The sequence below is a fragment of the Triticum urartu genome, chromosome 7A (genome assembly GCF_056163025.1).
Source record: "Triticum urartu cultivar PI428250 chromosome 7A, HENAU_Tu73, whole genome shotgun sequence".
Classification (NCBI taxonomy): Eukaryota; Viridiplantae; Streptophyta; class Magnoliopsida; order Poales; family Poaceae; genus Triticum; species Triticum urartu.
In genome coordinates, this window is record NC_141879.1 from 81,270,666 (window position 1) to 81,289,372 (window position 18,707).

Genomic DNA, 18,707 nt, shown 5'->3' on the forward strand with positions numbered 1-18,707 from the left:
TCCGAGCAAAAGTGACACATCCTTCAGAGTAGGAGCCATCTCTCCCCATTGAAAGTGAAACGTGTGGGTCTCTGGCCTCCAACGGTCCACTAAGCAGCTCAGCAAGGACCCGTCGATGGAGATGCGTTTCTCACCCGGGATAGACTCAACCAGACGTGCGAAAGGTAAAAGGCCGGCCCATTTCAACCTTCATCAGAGAACATTTCAGTTAGTGTCTCCCATTAATATGCATGTTAGTGTGCAAATTAATAAAGTATGTACCGCTGAAGCCATCCTGGGTGTATCATCCAGTTTTCCTTAGGAGTGCGAGTGACCAGAGGCTCAAACTTGCGCTTATACCGTATCACACCACGATGACCCCTATCAATGTCCCCATTCAGCAACCACATTCCCGACATTCCTACACATAAAAAAATCAGAATATAGTGCCACACTTAATAAAAATTCAGAACATAGCGCCACACTAAATACAAATTCAGAACATAGTGTCACACTTAATAAAAATTCAAAACATGGTGCCACACTTAATACAAATTCAGAACATAGTGTCACACTTAATACAAATTCAGAACATAGTGCCACACTTAATACAAATTCAGAACATAATGCCACACCTAATACAAATTCAGAACATAGTGCCACACTTAATACAAATTCAGAACATAGTGCCACACTTAATACAAATTCAGAACATAGTGCCACACTTAATACAAATTCAGAATATAGTGCCACACTTAATACAAATTCAGAACATACTACTGGTAGCTTAGCTTCTTCCTCTCGCCCTTACTCCTCTACTACCTCTACCTCCTCTTCTTCCCCGGTTGCCTCGTCCACGCCCAGTGACGAAAGTGGGACAATTAGTGTCCCTATGGCCAAATTCATTGCATAGAATGCATTGCCTAGTCGGACCTCCTGCTTCAGATTCATCCATATCATTCCGGATGCGCTGACACTGCCGTCTACCTCTACTTGTACGCATATGCTCTGGGTTTGGAATGTAATGCCTTTCAGCGGGGTTGACGCTGTTGAAATTACCCATTGATCGGGTATTGAGGACAGACTCTTTCAGAAAAAATGGAGACACAAACGATATTGCGTCCATTTCAAGCTGCCCACAAGCAGCAAGTACATGTGAGCAAGGTAGGTGAAGCAATTTCGGTTTATTGCATGTGCACTCACACGTTGGCCAGGCTTCATTACCAATTTTCACCTCATGCGTCCTCAACTCATTTGCACATCCGAATTTGTTGTTGGCTAAGCGGACCTCAAACCTTCTTTCTTGATTACCGATGGCGACTACAGTGTGTGATCTAGCTTTTTGCATCTTGTTGTCCATGTACTTCGTGACTCTTTCACAGTACCGTGTATTCGGGTTGTTGAAGATATGCTGCTCTGTTTTTTGACGTCTATCTCTAAAATACTTGACGGTGCCATAGAAAATACCCTCAACGATGGCTGTAAGTGGCAATGCCCAGTTTCCTCTAAGGACAAAGTTGTATGTTTCTGCGAGGTTCGTCGTTATGACACCGTACCTTGCTCCATGTGTGTCATGTAGCAAAGACCACCTCTCCAGAGGCTCATGCTCTATCCACTGCTCGAAGGTTTTAATCGACCTCCCAAGCCTTCTCCTAGTACCAGGTGGGTCAAAGCCTGGCAGGTCACATAGCCCAACAGGTTCCTCCTCCACGGTCGTTGTTCTTGTTGCCAACTGTGCAGCTACTGCTTCAACATGTGCCCTCACCGCTGCATCTCTTGCAGCTTTCCTGTCCCTCACGTGTCTCTGCGTGCACACATTAAGTCTGTCGCGTATCAAATTATAGTTCCATAATTGGTTCTGCTTGTAGAGTTTTTTGAACAGATTCATCAGGTTCTTATTTCTAAACTGCGAGAAGAAATTAGCCCCCAGATGGCGCATGCACCAACGGCTCTGCAAGTCCTGCCATGGAACTTGTTCCTCAGGGCCTGGGTTTGTCAGTGTCCTTGTCGCACTGAGTATACCTGCATGCCTGTCATGAAGGATGCACACATTGGGCTTCTCCTTCACAACTGATATTTTCAACTGCCTGAAGAACCATGTCCAACTTTCAATGTTCTCACTCTCCACAAAAGCAAATGCGAGTGGGACGACTTGATTTTGGTTGTCTTGACCTATGGCTGTCAGGATCTGACCCTTGTACTTGCCTGTGAGAAAAGTACCGTCAACACATATCACCGGTCGGCAATGCCTGAAAGCTTCGATGCATACACCGAAAGAGAAGAAGAGACGATGCAGCACCCTCACAGTTGGGAACTCTGGTATGAACATGTCTTGGATATCGATATAGGTGCCTGGATTCCGCTGCTGCAGGGTGTGGAGGAGCTGGACGACAGAGTCATATGCATCAAAATAAGAACCAAATCTCCTCTCAAGTGCCGCATGCTTAGCCCTCCAAGCCTTGCCATAAGAAATTCTGTACTTGAACCTGGCGAATACTTTTGTCTGGACTGCCTTCACTTCCATAGCTTTGCCCTGCACTATCTCATCATAAAACAACCAAGCAATAAGCGTCGATGAAAGGTTGGCATGATCCTGAGGGGTGCAGGGAATAAGACAACCGTGATTAACTAAGTCACTTATCACCCAACTTGTGCCATACTTAGGGAGAAAGCCGTGCACCCTGGCGGGACAATCTGCGTTCTTGCATACCATTGTCAGGAATTTCTGACTGGACACCTGAGCTGTGAAAACCCTTTGCATGGACATTGCCTAGTTAATTATTGCATCTTTCAGGGCTTGCTTGTTCGGATATATACATAGCACCCGTCGCAATATTGTTCTGGTGATATTGCCAGGCTGAATCATGTCCATCATTTACGGTCATTGCAGATGAGAAGTCATGATTCCACAATGCAGGATTCGGGACCTCCTCTGCATTTTCTTCTTCATCTGACTCGTCAGAATCATCGGCATGACCCCTTTCAACATCGGTGTCTTCTTCTTCCATCTGGTCCTGCATGTGCCCATCTACCTCGTCAGCGTCCACCTCACCATTGTAATCACCATCGGCATTTCCTCCTTCTACCTGACTACTCTGCCCTGGTTCATAACCATAAGCATTTCCTCCTACCTGACTGCTCTGTCCTTGTTCGTAACCATCATCTCCAGCATTTGACATAGATAACTGCCTCCCTACACTGCTATGACCAGGATCGTAGCCACCCTCGCCTTCATGTGCAGTGACCTCCTTCACGACGGGAAGCACTAAAGCAACAGGATTGCATCCCCTTCGTTCACAACCTTGTAACCACCGCACCCATTCGGAGTCTCGCTCTATCGGCCTCAAATAAAAGTAAATTATTGAACTTGATCGTGTCCACAATGCATGAACACCGACGGTGTGTGTTTCGGTATCAAGACCTAAACTTGTCGCAATCCATTCTTTCAACTGACTGACAGACCATGTTTGAGGTGCGCTCATTGGCACATCTATGTGAGTAAATTCACTCAGATCTGCTCCCATCTCAGTTGTTTGGACAGTACCAGGACCATAGCAAAATCTGAAGTTCACTACATCGGACATCGCGGCTCACCTATTTTTTTTCAACAACGAAATACAGGTATTAAGCAACAACTTAATATACCCCCACTAACAAATATTAGACATGTCTATATATTAGCTAGCTATATATTACAGAATATTAACGGAGCAACTAATACTACCGGAGCAACTACAAATTTTTACACAACTAATTAGTTAACATCTAAATATATTTACGTATACTACCGGAGCAACAACTAATTTTTACACAACTAATTAGTTAACATCTAAATATATTTACGTATACTACCGGAGCAACTAACAATAATCACACACCTAATTTATTTCACATCGAAACATATTAACAAATACTACCGGAGCACCTACGAAAAATAAAATGTTGGTTGAAATATACCCTTGAAGCGTGCGTGCGAACGACGAACGGCGGCCTTCAATCACCGGAATCGGAGCGGGAAACTCCACCAAACTGCCGGAGCTTCACCTCCACCGCCTCCACCACACTGCCCCAACTTCTCCACCACCACCTCCACCTCCACCGCCGCAACAAGCTCCACCAATGAGCTGGAAAAAAACTCCACCTAAATGCTCACCACGACCGCCACGAGCTACCCCATCAGTAGATCGAGGTCTCTTTTGGTTGCCCTCACTGAGTAGAATCCATTCACGGTGCCAAATCCGCAAATAAATGGTTTATTTAGGTGTAGAAATTGAGGGCATTTTGGTGTACAGAGAGGAGAAGGAAAGAACAGAAGAAGAAGAACGCTCGCGTGCGTGGGAGGAGGAAGAAGACGCAGGGAGCCTGCTGCCGCGCGAGGTGGGTCCACACCCTGTCGGCCCGCAGCTGGCCGATCGGCCCGCGGTAAGCCGACAGGGGCTCGCCCCGTGACAGCCGCGCCGACAGCTCCCTCTCACCCCCCTCGCGACGTGGCCTGCCCAATCCGCGCGCGACACATCGCAGGCTGGCCAGCTGTCGGCCTGCTACTGGCCGAGTGCACCCAGTCGGCCTGTTGTGGGCCGACTAGGCCCAGTCGGTCCGCAGCAGGCCGACGGTGTATTATTTCTGAAATTCTTTTTTTAAGCGTAATATTTGTGCAAATTAATAAAAAAAATGTATTATTTAAAAAAATTTAGCCAAAACCAACCCTAAGCGCCATAAAAGATCGTTACTGCATCACGAGGAGAAGAGCATCCTATATATGCCTGGGTATGCAAATATAGGATGCAGATGAATGAAACAAGGTTGGCGTCTAGCATCCATTAAGAGCTTCAGGATTGACAGTTTTATGAGTAATTACCACCCTGCCAAGCTTATTTATAATTTGAGTATAAAAGCTCTTGTAAACCCTTTTGATGCCTTGTATAAAAACAATATTGATTTCCCTACAAAAGGATGTATGATCTGAGTTGATGACGACTGGTTGTGCATCCATATTAATTACTGCACAAACCGAACCTCGTGCAGAAACCCAAAAGCTTCATCAGTTCAGCTGTCACCTACTGCGTATTTGTTTACGCAGTAGGTTCAGCACCAAACTGAAATAGTACTGCTAAAATCCTTAATAATTTGCGGCATGAGTGCGGTTGTTGAGCAAACGAGCTGGCATGCTTTGTCCTCACTGTTGTCTTCAAGCTAGCATGGGCCTGGTGAGGCATTGATTAAACTGCTACATCGATCAGCTCAGGACCCACCAACTCTCCGTTGCTGCTTGATTGCTTCTTTGGCTACATACACCCGTAGCTGCTTGGTCGATTCACATTGAGCACTGTCATCTCAGATCCACACAGAAACAACAGGGATGGAGGCGACGGTCAAAGTCCATGGCTGCCGTCGCCGAGCAGTACTCTGCAGGCAGCAAGGCCAGTGCTACAATGTTTGGCATCGAGGAAGCAAGGCATACCATGAAGCCGAGGGTAGATCTCGCCCAACTCATCAACAAGGAGCCGGGCAGGGATCATAGAGTGATAGCGGTGTGGGGAGCAGGTGGTGTTCTTGGTCAAGCTTCCGTGATAAGGAGCGTGTATGTTGATTCAGATAAGTTTGAATGTCGTGCCTGGATCAAGCTTACACATCCTTTCGACCCGATCGTATTCATGCAAAGCATTATGAGGCAGTTCTATGGATATTCTTCTTCTTTTCCAGAATTACCAGCTGAGGGACAGAGTTGTCAAGAAAGAGGGGGCACTATAGGGGCTGAAGTTCTCAAGAAGATGCTGATGATGAAGCGAGAAGATTTGGTTGATGAGTTCAATGAGCATGTGAACAACAAGAGTTACTTGATTGTTCTTAACGACCTGTGTAGCCTAGAAGACTGGGACTGGATTAGAACTTACTTTCCTGTCAACGGTAATGGTAACCGGATCATTGTGGCCGCACAGCAATTTGAAGTTGCAAACTTATGTGTCGGTACAAAATGCCAGGTCTCAGAGCTTAAACAATTAGCTACTGACCAAACTCTCTATGCTTTCTACCACAAGGTAATATATATTCAATGTTCAAAAACCATCAAATTCATGTTAATTACATAATTTCTTGTCTAAATTATTTTCTGGTGATTGACTGTTTGCTTGTGCTTAGGGCCCTACAGATGGAACAGACTCAATGAAGCCAGAACCGAGCTCAAACATGGCCAGTGCCGCTACTAACAGATCTACATCGCCCGATTGTGAGATAGCTGATGATCAAGATAAAGATGGTGCCCGTGGGAAGGACGAAGCCAGTGGGAGCCTCACTTGCATCACGACGATTACTGCTGCTTTGGAGGGATCTCAGGTTTTGGAAGGGAGACAGAAAAATGTCACATCCTCCGATTAATTACAGATCCAGCCAGCTGCAGCAAAGAACTTCAAGTGATATCAGTGTGGGGAATGGGTGGTGTGGGGAAAACTGCTCTGGTCAAGGAAATCTATCAAAGCCAAGAACTAGCTGGAGCGTTCGAGAAGCGGGCCTGTGTCACGGTCATGAGCCCTTTCGATAAGGTTCAGCTCTTGAGGAGCTTAGCTATGCAGCTAGTGGTGGTAGAACCTCCTGAAGATTATGAAACGATATGCTCATTGGGCAGCAGAGCCAAAACACCATTGTTTTGGTCGATTCAAAAGCTCAAGAATGAGATGGAAAGTATTCTGAAAGAAAAGAAGTGCTTGATTGCTTTTGATGACTTGTCATCAACCACTGAATGGGACATGATATGGTCTAGCTTACCTCAAATGGGAAATGCAAGCCGGATCTTAGTCACCACAAGGGAAGAAAATGTTGCCAATTATTGTTCAAAGGAACAAGAAAATGTATGCAAGCTTCAAGTTCTAGATAGGGAGCATGCACTCGGCCTCTTCATGAAAAAGGTGAGTCCTGAACTCCTGATAATTCTACAGTTGTTGATTTGAAATTTACATTAAAGCCAATAAATATTGTGCGTTGAACTTAGAAATATGTGCTCGCTTCAAATTAAGCTGTAAAATAAATTGTGCCATATGTTTGTAGTACATATACATTCTGCTGATTGCACAGTTTGACCGTCCTAGGTTGACCTTTGCCAAGCAAGTAGTTAAAATACATGCGGGTTTCTAACTATATGTAACGCACAGCGTTGTTACCGTTGCATCTGTATTTAAAAACACATATGGTTATGTGTGCTCCGTCCATCCCGTTCCTTCTCGCCGGCCGCCATCGCCAGAAGACGCTGCCGGGTCAAGCCCGGACGGCGGCGATGGGACTTCTCTGCCCGTAGTTTGGATCCATGGGTTCTGGGTCGGTGGTGGCACGATGCTTGGTGCGCGCACCGACAGAGGAGTTGCAGCAGCGAGAATGGTGTTAGGTTGGGCGATGAGAAGGTCGGGCCCTGTCCAGTGAGCAGCTGGTGGCCGGAGCCACACCGATGGCAAGGAATGCTCCTCTGTGCAACGAACAATTTGAATTAGCAGTTGATGCAGGCGGTGGTTGACGACGCAACCTTTGAACGCCGTTCCCTTCCTGCATTCATTGCTGTTGGACAAAACCTTCTCACGGTTTGGGTGCTGCCAGCGATCATATGGTGGTCGATGTTGATGGTTGTTGCGTCATTGATCGCTTTGGCATGATTTTTGGAGGTCATGTATTAATTTCAAAAAAAAAATTAATATTCTAGCTGTGTGCAACATTGGTGTATTCACTAGCTCTCGACATTGTGTTGTTGCAGAGGTAGGGCATACTTGGTACGGTAATCCACTTCTGAGCCCAGGGTCAGCTGCACCCACCCTGACAAAAAAATCAAAACAAATACTAGAAAAATTCAAAAAAAAATCAAAAAAAATTGTGTGGTAGATAATTTGATGCATGAGGTTCGCTCCAATTTTCAAATCACTTGGACATCTAAGCAGCTCTCAACAAAAAAGACAAATTCAGGGTCTGTAAAAATGTTTACTGTTCACGCACTGCTCTAACCCGATTTATCTTTTTTGCTGAGAGCTGCTCAGATGTCCAAATGATCTAAAAATTGAAGCGAACCTCACGCATCAAATTATCTACCACACAAAAAATATTAGAATTTTTTGAATTTTTCTAGTATTTATTTTGATCTTTTTTCTGACCGGGTGGAGATGAGCCTGGGCACCGAAATGCCGCACTCTAGTACGGTGTATCATTTTGATATTAATGTATTGCAATTTGTCGGGAAAAAAACTCTCTCCAAACGGCTGAAACCCACAGCCGAAGAATCTCCTCCCGCCTTTATCTTTTGTAAGCACAATATATTTTCAACCATGAAACATAGAAATTGTGAGTTTGTTACTGTAAAATGTACATACGACAAACTATTGACCACATTTACTTCAACAAAAAAATAAGAAGATTATTTCATGTACTGCCTATGTATCAAAATGTAAGAGGTTTTTGAGTCTCAATCTAAACCAAAAAAGACTTACATTTTGATACATAGGCGGTACAATTTATTTGTAGAGTATTAAATACTTGTTTATGTATAAATTTCAGGTATTTAAGGAGAAGGAACATTTGCATCGGCAATATCCTGAGTTGATTGAACAAGCAGAGCAACTTCTGAAGAAATGCGACGGCCTTCCTCTTGCAATAATCGCCATAGGTGGCTTCTTGGCAAATCAACCAAAAACTGCCATGGAGTGGAGAAAACTGAATCAGAACCTTAGTACTGAGTTGGAGATGAATCCAGAGCTCGACACAATAAGAACGGTCCTTCTCAAAAGCTATGATGGTTTACCCTATCATCTCAAGGCTTGTTTCTTGTATCTGGCAATCTTCCCCGAAGACTATAAGATTAGTCTAACACGTTTGTTGCAGCGGTGGGTCGCAGAGGGCTACTCAAGAGAGGTGAATGGAAAGTCTTCGTATGAAATAGCAGAGAGTTACTTCAGGGACCTCGTAAGCAGGAGCATGATCCTACCAACCCGGCGATCAGGTCATAGTAGCAATGAAATGGGCTCTTGCCAGCTCCATGATATCATCCGTGAGATTGGCATCTCAAAATCAGTGGAAGAAAATCTTGTTTTCAGGTTGGAGGAAGGTTGCAGCTTAAACAGCCAACACAGAACACGTCACCTCTCTGTAAGCAACAATTGGAAGGGAGACCAGAATGAATTTGAGAGCACGGTAGACCTGTCTCGTGTTCGATCAATAACAATCTTTGGGAAGTGGAGACCATTCTTCATCTCCAACAAGATGAGGTTGCTGCGAGTGCTGGACTTGGAAGGCACTTCAGATCTGGTTGATCATCATCTCATGCACATTGGGAAGCTTATCCACTTGAGATACCTTTCCTTGAGAGAATGTTATGGAATTTATCACCTGCCAGGTTCTTTGGGTAACCTGAGGCAACTTCAGACACTAGACATCACAGGTACAAACATAATCAAACTGCCTAAGACGGTCATAAAGCTCCGGAAGCTACAGCACGTTCGTGCCAGGGGCGTTGGGAGCAACGATGATTGTACGTATGGAGACTATCCAGAAGAGGTGCCGAAGATAATGAGGAACAAGCTATGCATCCTGACCTGCTCCTCGGTGGGGTTCTGCGTGGCATGTTGCGCACCTCACCTTCTGAAGGAGTGCATGGGTATTGATGGGGACATCAACAGGCGTGATGTCTGCACCGCATGCTGCTGCTCCTATCTGCCGATGCAGGTGAAACGCCGGAGCAGACGCGGTGTTAGAGTGCCCAGAGGGATCCACAGGCTCAAAGCCCTGCACACGCTGGGTGTGGTCAACGTCTCAAAGAAGGCTACTCTGAGAGAGGTAGCGAGGCTCACCGGGCTGCGCAAGCTGGGAGTGACCGGCGTTGATGAGAGCAACAGCGGAGAGCTATGTTTGGCCCTGGCCAATCTCAGCTGTCTAGAGTCGCTGCTAGTGCAGTCGGAGGGTAAGCCGGGTTTATTTGGCTGCTTGAATGGCTTGTCCTCACCTCCGGAAAACCTTGAAAGCCTGAAGCTGTATGGCAATCTGGAATGTTTGCCAACATGGATCGACGATGGGCTAAAAAATCTGACAAAGCTCAACCTGCGGAGTTCCAGGATATCGGGCCATGATACTGCCATAAAAGTCCTTGGGAGTCTACCAAACCTAGCGATCCTGCGTCTGCGCCAAGAGTCGTTTGAGGGTGAAGAGGTCCATCTTCATTTCCGTCGGGGCGCATTCCAGACCCTAATGGTGCTGGAGCTGAGTTCCCCAGGTAAGCTCAAATCTGTGAGGTTTCAAAAGGGAGCAACCCCTAAGCTTGAGCTGCTGCAATATAAGTATTCTGATCAGCCTGAGGAAGATGTTGTTTCAAAAGAAAACGATGACGATCAGTTTAAAGAAGCCCCTAGAGTTGGGTTGTTTTCTGGGCTAGCATCTCTGGGAAGCCTCAAGGAATTTCTGCTCATGGGTGGCAACTACAAGGGCGACTTCGTGAAAAATTTACGATCCCAACTTGAGTCGAACCCGAAACAGCCTCTTCTCAAGATGGACTGAGCTGAGCCACTGCATGTCTTGTTTGATGTTTCTGTTGCTGCCCACTTGTTTTGAACTGACAATCTGCCGCTGAACTGTTTTGGGTTTTTTGATATACTCCTCCCTGACTTCACAACTATTTGTCGAGGACACTTTGATTGTACCCCAAAATAGTTTACATATCAGTTCGCCTCTGAACTTCTTAACTACATCGAATTGTTTCCCTCCTTATAGCTAGTCTGCAGGTTTCTTATTGTGGTCTTGCTGATACGGATAGTGGTATAGCATCAAGGGCATTGCATGCATGTTTTGCTTGCCATGAGAGCTCCTGCTGGTAGACTCATTTCAACTGAACAGTTGTGAACCATCCCTTCACTCTAACACAAGAGTGAGGCAAATAGGAAGGTGACTCTGCTCCTCCTGATCTCCGCCGATGAGGCAGTTGGTCCCCTCTCCCTCTGCTTGCCGCTACGGCGGCAGGAGGGAGGGGGGAGAGTAGTCCTCTGCTTTGGCCTCATAGTTAGGGTCAAGGTCGGTGTGTCATGTGACGGCACTCCGGTGGTAGTGGCGGCAACGTGTAGAATAAGTCTCCTGCGACTCTAGATCCACCTCACGGTGTCCATGGCGGAGGCAGCGACAAGGAGTTCTCATGGGGTTTGTCTTCCGTCATTCCTCTAGGGCGGCGGGTCTAGAGTTTTCAGGTGTTGCCGCGTGCCAGTGTATGTTATCTTCTGATTCCAGCCCTGTTGCTGCGGCGTCTCCTTCACCACAGTGGTGGAGTTTGTGAAGATTATTTCAGGAGCATGGCCAGCGGTTATCATCCTGGTTGACAACAATGCTGGCATGTGGGAGGTGTTTGCTTCGCTAGAACTGGGCAAGCGTCTGTTGGAGGGCTGATCTGGCGTCTTTCTCCAACGAGGTCGGAGTGGTGCGATGGATCTGGGATCCAAGAAACCCAGAGACAATCCCAGGTCACTGGCGTTCGCGTCGGTCCTCTCATCAACTCAGAAAGCCTAATGGTGTGTTCTGGCTCCGATGGATTCACCTCAGCATCACTGGTTTTTAGACAATAGAACGTTGGGCATCTGCAAGGACCTCCAAGGACTCAACTTTTTTCCCCTTTTCTAGGGGTGTTTTCTGGCAAGTGACACGCCAGAGCCCACACAGTATTACGGTGCCCAGAGGGACCCACAGACTCAAAAGAGATGCACACACTGGGTGTCATTAATGTCTCGAGGAGGAAGGCCACTCTCCGAGAGGTAGCGAGTCTCACCGGGCTGCACAAGCTGGGAGTGACCAACGTCAATGACAGCGACAGTGGAGAGCTATATTCGGCCCTTTATAGTCTCAGCTCCCTAGAAACATTGTAGGTGCAGTCTGAGGGGAAGCCTGGTTTATTTGGCTGCTTGGATGGTCTGTCTACACCTCTGAAAAACCTTGAGAGCCTGAAGCTGTACGGCAATCTGGTCAGATTGCCAGCATGGATCAATGGTGGGCTCAAAAACCTGGCCAAGCTCAAGCTGCGGAGCTCCATGATATCAGATCATGGTGCCACCATACAAGTCCTTGGGAGCCTACCAAACCTAGCCATCCTGCGTCTGCGGAAAGATTCGTTTGAGGTAGAAGAGGTCAACCTCCTTTCCTTGGGGTGAATCAGTCCTGAGCCTAATGGTGCTGGAGCTGAGTTCCCCAGGTAAGCTCAAACCCACGGAATTTCTAAAGGGAGCGACCCCTAAGCTTGAGCTACTGCAGTATTAAGATCAGCCTGATCACGATCAGGAGGATCTTGTCTCAAAAAGGAAATGATTATCAGTTTGAAGAGGCTTCCAACGTTTGGTCATTTGCTGGGCTAGCATCTCCGGGGAGGCTAAAGTTGTGCTAGAGGGTGGCAACTGTGAGCGTGACTTCGTGCAGAACCTGCGATCTGAGTCGAATCCGAATCGGTCTGCTCTCAAGATGGACTGAGGTAAACTCTGGAAACTCTGATTCTGCTCACCTGTTTGGCCGTTTGATCCTTAAGATCAGTTAAGGTCATTTCACCTAGTATTCCTGTAGGAGTGCACTGGATAAGAGACTAGTAGAAGGAAACTATTCATATTAATGCATCTTAGCGTATACAGAATAAGAGTTAATTTATACCTAAATTTCCGTAATTCACTCCCATTTCCCAGAGTAATATATAAGAAATTGAATGATTCCACTAATTTTTGCATGCATGCCTCCACTTCCACAATAATATCTAGCTTTCAAAAAATTAATACCAGCATAGCATTTCATTTATTCATTTATACCCCAACCATTGCTGGAGTATACTCAGTGGTTAGATTTCACTACATTCATGATTTCCATCCTTGATAACCAACATAGTAACAGAAAGTCAATCATACTGTTTACCTTAATAACATTGAGAAAGTCTTTCCAAAGCGCATTTTGGATACTGGAATGGAAGTAATATGTTTCACCATGTAAAAGCTCTACAGCTGGTTATCTGCACATGTTTGCATAACAACTTAATTAGTTACTTTATTACAGGATCTACATGACAAAGAAGAGCTAAGGAGTAGCCGTAAGAACTTACAGTTTGGTCAGAATTAGTCGTGGGTCAATCAAGTTCCTTAACAGTATAATAGTTTCTCCACATGACAAAATCTGATCAAACCTAGACTACTGCATAACAAATCAGAATGGCCCTTTTCCTGTCCATGAATTTCTTTTTAAGACATAGGCAATTCATCTCTTTCTTGAGCCATCGAATGGACTGAATGTATCACAGCAGGTCAAAACTATGTACAGCACAATTGCACGAAGCTGAGCTTTAAATATATGAAATGCTGTCTGTTGCCAAGTTTTTGTTTTCTATCTACAGCCATGGCTATTATGAGGTGCATGAACAAGGACGAAAGCATTGCCACCACACTCATGTCAAGTTAGAGGAACATAACCTTCCAATTTTAAATGGAAATAAATGTTATTCAATGCTGCATAAATATCTTCTGACTGAACATGTGAAACATCTGCCACCAAAAACTCATGAAATTTTCCATCCACTTCAATAGAACTATATCCAGGATTCTTCTTTACCCCTCTATCTCTCATCAACATCCTCAGCATCTTCACCTGATCCCATTTACTTTTACTTGCATATATTTGGCACATAAGTACATAGATTCCACTGTCCAATGGATCGAGTTTTACTAGCTTATCTGCAGCACATTCACCAATCTCTACATTGCCCTGCACTCTGCATGCATTCAAAAGAGCACCCCAACCGGCCTCACCAGCTTCCATTGGCATACCATTTGCAACTTCAAGTGCCTCTTCAAGAAGTCCACTTTTCCCCAAAAGATCGATCATGCATGCATAGTGTTCTGCTTTGGGTTCAATCTGATAGCCCATTTTCATTTCTTTAAAATACCGACGCCCTTCTGAAACCAACCCACTATGACTGCATGCAGAAAGTAGCCCAAGGAATGTGATCTCATCAGGCAGAATACCTGTTCCTTTCAACTGCTCAAAGAGATGAAGGACTTCTTCAGACTGACCGTGCACAGCATGGGCCATGACCATCGAATTCCAACTCACTACATTTCTCTCTCCCATCTCAGCAAATAACCTTGATGCTGCATCCAAATCTCCACATTTTGCATACATATCAATGAATGCATTGCATAAATTTACGGTAAGTACAGCCTTGCCACTGACAATGTAGTTATCATATATCCACCTACCAAGATCCAGGCAACCCAACTGAGCACACGCCGGAAGCACACTCACAAGGGTAGAGTTAATCGGCTCAACATTTTCTTCAATCATCTTTTTAAACAACCTCACTGCTTCCTCAGGCTGATTTGCCTGCGAGTAAGCAGCGATGATGCAACTCCAAGAAACTGCGTTCCTCCTAGGCATATCCTCAAACAGCTGAGCTGCACTCTCCAGGTGACCACACTTTGCATAAACGTTAACCATGGTCGTCCAGGAGTACACATCCTTGGCCGCCATGCCGTTGAAAACCTCCCTGGCAGAGGGCACGCACCCGAATTTCCCAAACATGTCGATCAGCGCATTCGCCAAGCTAACACTTCCACCCACACCACCCTCTGCAACATAACTATGCACCCTCCTTCCCAGCGCTAGCAGTCCCATCTGCCCAATCGCCGACAGCGCCGCAACCAGCGTCACCTCATTCGGCTGCTGGCCCCCGGCCACCACCATCCTGCAAAACACGTGCCAGGCATCGTCAGCCATCCCTCTCCGCGCGTACCCGTCCACCATGGTCGTCCAGGAGACGACGTCCCTCTCGGACATTTCGTCGAACACCCTCCGCGCACGCGCCAACGACCCGTGGTCCGCGTAGAGGTGCACCAGCGCGTTCCCGACGAGCACGCTCCGGCCGACGAACCCCCACTTGAGGGCGACGCAGTGGACGCCCTCCCCGCCCGCGGACGACGGCCCGTGCTCGGCGGCCGCGGCGGCCTTGAGCGCGAAGACGAGCGTGCGCGCGTCGGCGGGGAGGGCTTGGCGGACCACGCGGCGGAAGAGCGCGAGGGCGCGGCGCGGGAGGCGGGCGCGGAGGAAGGCGCGCATCATGGTGGCGAGCATGTAGGCGTTAGGGCCGGGGGCGGGGGCGCGGGCGAGGATGGCGGCGGCGTGGCCGACGCGGGGCGGCGTGGAGAGGGCGCAGAAGGCGAGGAGGCGGGACGCCGGGAAGCGGCCCGCGGCGAGGCCGGAGACGGTGAGCAGCGCGTGCAGCTGGAGGAAGCGCGGGAAGGAGGCGCAAGACTCGAGAAGGGCGAGCAGCGGGTGGGTCACCACCAGGTTGCGGTTCGTGTTCCACGCCGGCCGGGGCGGCGGCGCCGCCCCTGTGCCCGGGGAAGGCGGAGGAGGCCGCGCGGGCGGAGCGTGGTGGGGCATCACGGCCTCGCGGGAGCCCGAAGTTTTTTGTGGGTTTCGCCGGCGGTGGGGAAGAGGCCGTCGCCGGAGCTACCTCGGCGGGTGGGTGGGCGAGGTTGAGTAGGGGAGGGGAGGAGACGCCATTTTGGGGAGCGGTACAACGGCGGGAGTCGCCGCGACCTCCTTGCGAGGGGAGACGGTTATGGGCTTCAATTCCAATTCTAGCTCAAGCTGGAAATGGAATTCCAATTTAGGTGGAAATGGGCTTCAGTTCAGCTGGAATTCCAATCTAGCTCAGCTCTCCTTTTTTTCAGCTGGAAATGGGCTTCAATTCCAATATAGCTCCAAACAGCAGCCTCCCCTTCTTGTATTGGTTACCAACTCTATTTTTGCGAAGAAATGTGGTTAGATGGTTAGAGGGACAGTGGTATGCTCAGCCTACGAGGGTTCAAGTCTGGATTTTCGGCGATGTGCTTTCAGTGGGAGGAGATGTTTCTGTCGACGACATGGCGCCTACGATGACTTCGTAAATTTCAATATGACATGCCGGCTCAGTCTTTCGGAGGTGCTCACAGGGATAGCGTGTGCGTGTGTGCGTTCATAGGGGTAAGTGTATCTATGAGCGCTTGCGTCTGTACTGATGCTCAAAAAGAAGTGATTACCAACTTGCTGTTATGCCCAAAAGAAATCACTGCTTGTTGCTGCGGTAGCCCTTAAATAATCACATTATGCCCAAAAGAAATCACTACTTGTTGCTGCGGTAGCCCTTAAATAATCACAGTACATGCTGCTTTTTCTCAACAGCAACAAAAGAACAGATATTGTAGTAGTATTTGGTTTGTGTAACAGACTATACAACACACTGGCCTTGTCTCAGCCTTCCCTTCAAACAGGAGCGGAGCACGACGTCGCACCATTGTGCAAGCCCTGGATAGGCACCACCATCACCAAGCAGCAAAACATATGACACATACAGATTGCAAGCAATGCTGAAAGGAAGTTTTTGCTTGGAACCAGCTGCTCAGGAGTTTATCATTGCAAGTGTTTAGACACAGCACATGACCAAACAGATACAAACATAGGTCTCGAGCAAATGCTGAAAGATGCATGTGCTTGATAGAACCGTTTACTGAGGAATTAGCACCAGGACGGTCCTGGAATTTGGTGCCTGACAGTACAGCTTCAGGGCACTTCAGCACTGATAATGTATCATGGGAGCAAATCATCAACAAGAAACAAAATTCAGCGTATCACGGTTCTCATACCCTGAGTTACAAAAACACATGTATCATGGGAATTGCGGTGGCAAAACTTATTTATTGTGAATGCGACCTCCTCCCGAAGGCCACAATTAGCTTCTGCAGCTCTTCAGCACTGATAAACTGCTGAATGCTGGTCTACAAGCTGTGGAGAAGCATTTTAGAACACTGCTTCTCCAGCAAATCCATGGCACGTATCATTTTGCCCCCGGCTTTTGGTTATCAGTACCTGCGTCTTTTCCGGACACAGCGGCCGTCGCTGCGGCTGTCATGGCTGCAGCCGCCGCGCCAACCTTCACGCCGCCTGCAGCTTTCATCGCCCCGGCGATCTTTGCGAATGCAGCTACACCGCCTACTAGGGCAGCACGCAGGGCTACCATTGGCCTAATCTCCATGGTATGTTCCTGGAGCAGTTAATGCAGAAATGAGCGATTTCAGCACAGCTAAATGCAACCAAATTGCGCTTGTAAAAGGCATTCCAAGGAAGTTAGATGTTACTGTATTTTCATTCTGTTACACAGGTAAAAGAACAGAAATGATTGTACAGTCTACATGGTGTACACTTTCAGTTACAATGTCATTTCTCTGTATGTCATTTATGTGGTTTTAGCATAGAAAAGGTACGCATGGCCTCTTAAAACACCTACAGGTCCTTTGAATGGCTAAATGAACTCACAACATAACCAGACATGCAGAACTAACACAACCACTGCCTAGAAAGATTTATCTCACTTTTAGCCTAAAGATTATGTCTGAGCCTCATGTGGACTTGTGAAGTATATTCCGGTGGGATAAACAGTTATGTCAAACGCACCAAGCACCTACTTAGATTGATACAAATCTGCTACCAGACATCATGCAAATAAAACTTAACAAAAACACATGCTCGACAGGGTAGTGCCACAACTTCTGAATGCATCATTCTCACAGGTGCATCAAATCATTCGGATATATCAATCTCATTAGAACTGGCCCGTGTAAACTAGCCAGGGGTGGATCTGGATGCTATGCCGGCGGTGCACCGGCGCATCCAGAAATTGTGGGGGTCAGGTGGGTTTTGACTAATCGCTGGATGAGGACAAGCACATACCTCAAACCCCGAAGAGTGCGGCAGGGGCGGAGACGGCGGGAACGCGATGTGACGACGAGGGCAGCCGGGAGCGGCGATGGGCGCGAGTACGAGGGCGCGGGTGGGGTGAGGGGTGGGGTGAGGGGTGGGGGGCGGGCTGAAGGGTCGGCGGTGGCTGGCGCTAAGGCACGGCGCGGCGGCGGCCGTAGGGGAGGCGACGGCGGATCAGAAGAGATCTTTGGGTCGGGAGGTCAGCAGGAGGAAGAGGAAAGAAGGGTGCGGGGAGGGAGAGGACGGGCTTGTGGTGTGTGTGGATTGAAGAGTTGATTTTCTTTTTCGGGATATTCAGAGGGGCTCTTGGGCATATGCTTCCGCGTGTAAAAACAAACCGGGTTTTTATGCAATTTTTTGTCGATGGCTTACCAAGCTGACCACTTGGTAACCGGGTTTTTATCCGTTTTGTCATTAATTGTCTGATGATTGCACTATTCTATTTTGTCATTGAAGATTCGACTACTTATAAATGATATTATTTCGTTAAGATTGCGCTAAAAATGTCACTCGGTATTACTATTGTTCGGTTAAAGGGCATTGAGCGAGGTGAAGTGACCAAGATCCCCCTGGACCCCACTTGCAAATGTTCTCTCCACAAGTCATTTTAACATGTGGATTCTAGTTTTCAACCTACAGAGAATAAAAACTAGAAGCAAAAATAGCTTTGCGCGGGTGATCAAAATCCCATGGGATGTTATTTTTTCATCTAATTAGGAACCGTGGCTTATAGAAGAGCATTGACGAGTGGAGTACAAGGGTATTTTGTTCACTTCATCACGATCAATGGATTTTGATCGAGCATTTATGGTGTTGATTGGCATTTTTAGCACACACATAAACAGAATAGATGTCATTGTTTACATATTTGGAGCTATTCCCACTCATAAGAAGTTGAATCTTCTAATGCTAAAATTGAGTAGGCGGTGTCTGGCACTAAGGCACGGTGGGGCGGCGGCTGTAGG

At 47.2% G+C, this 18,707-nt stretch overlaps 2 protein-coding genes and 1 pseudogene across 4 annotated transcripts; 1 reads left to right on the top strand and 2 right to left on the bottom strand.

The window, feature by feature from the left end:
* Positions 1-265: 265 nt before the first annotated feature.
* On the bottom strand, positions 266-18,035 carry LOC125529732 (pentatricopeptide repeat-containing protein At2g22410, mitochondrial). 3 transcript variants are annotated; one of them, XM_087537103.1, is made up of 5 exons: positions 17,713-18,035; positions 13,052-17,026; positions 12,868-12,961; positions 12,470-12,522; positions 8,331-8,641 (listed from the first exon to the last, which is right to left on the bottom strand). In XM_087537103.1, exon 2 carries the CDS (start codon positions 15,382-15,384, stop codon positions 13,396-13,398), a length of 1,989 nt encoding a protein of 662 aa, XP_087393229.1. In that variant the 5' UTR covers positions 15,385-17,026; positions 17,713-18,035; the 3' UTR covers positions 8,331-8,641; positions 12,470-12,522; positions 12,868-12,961; positions 13,052-13,395. The 3 variants fall into 3 exon arrangements, with proteins under 3 accessions (XP_087393231.1, XP_087393229.1, XP_087393228.1); XM_087537105.1 differs by lacking the exons at positions 8,331-8,641; positions 12,470-12,522 and adding an exon at positions 266-400; XM_087537102.1 differs by lacking the exon at positions 12,470-12,522.
* LOC147957995 (uncharacterized) lies at positions 692-4,009 on the bottom strand (annotated as a pseudogene).
* On the top strand, positions 5,222-10,682 carry LOC125529730 (disease resistance protein Pik-2-like). Its single transcript, XM_087537101.1, has 3 exons — positions 5,222-6,017; positions 6,118-6,881; positions 8,506-10,682. The coding sequence occupies exons 2-3, from the start codon at positions 6,408-6,410 to the stop codon at positions 10,492-10,494; spliced, it is 2,463 nt and encodes an 820-aa protein (XP_087393227.1). The 5' UTR covers positions 5,222-6,017; positions 6,118-6,407; the 3' UTR covers positions 10,495-10,682.
* Positions 18,036-18,707: the final 672 nt, after the last annotated feature.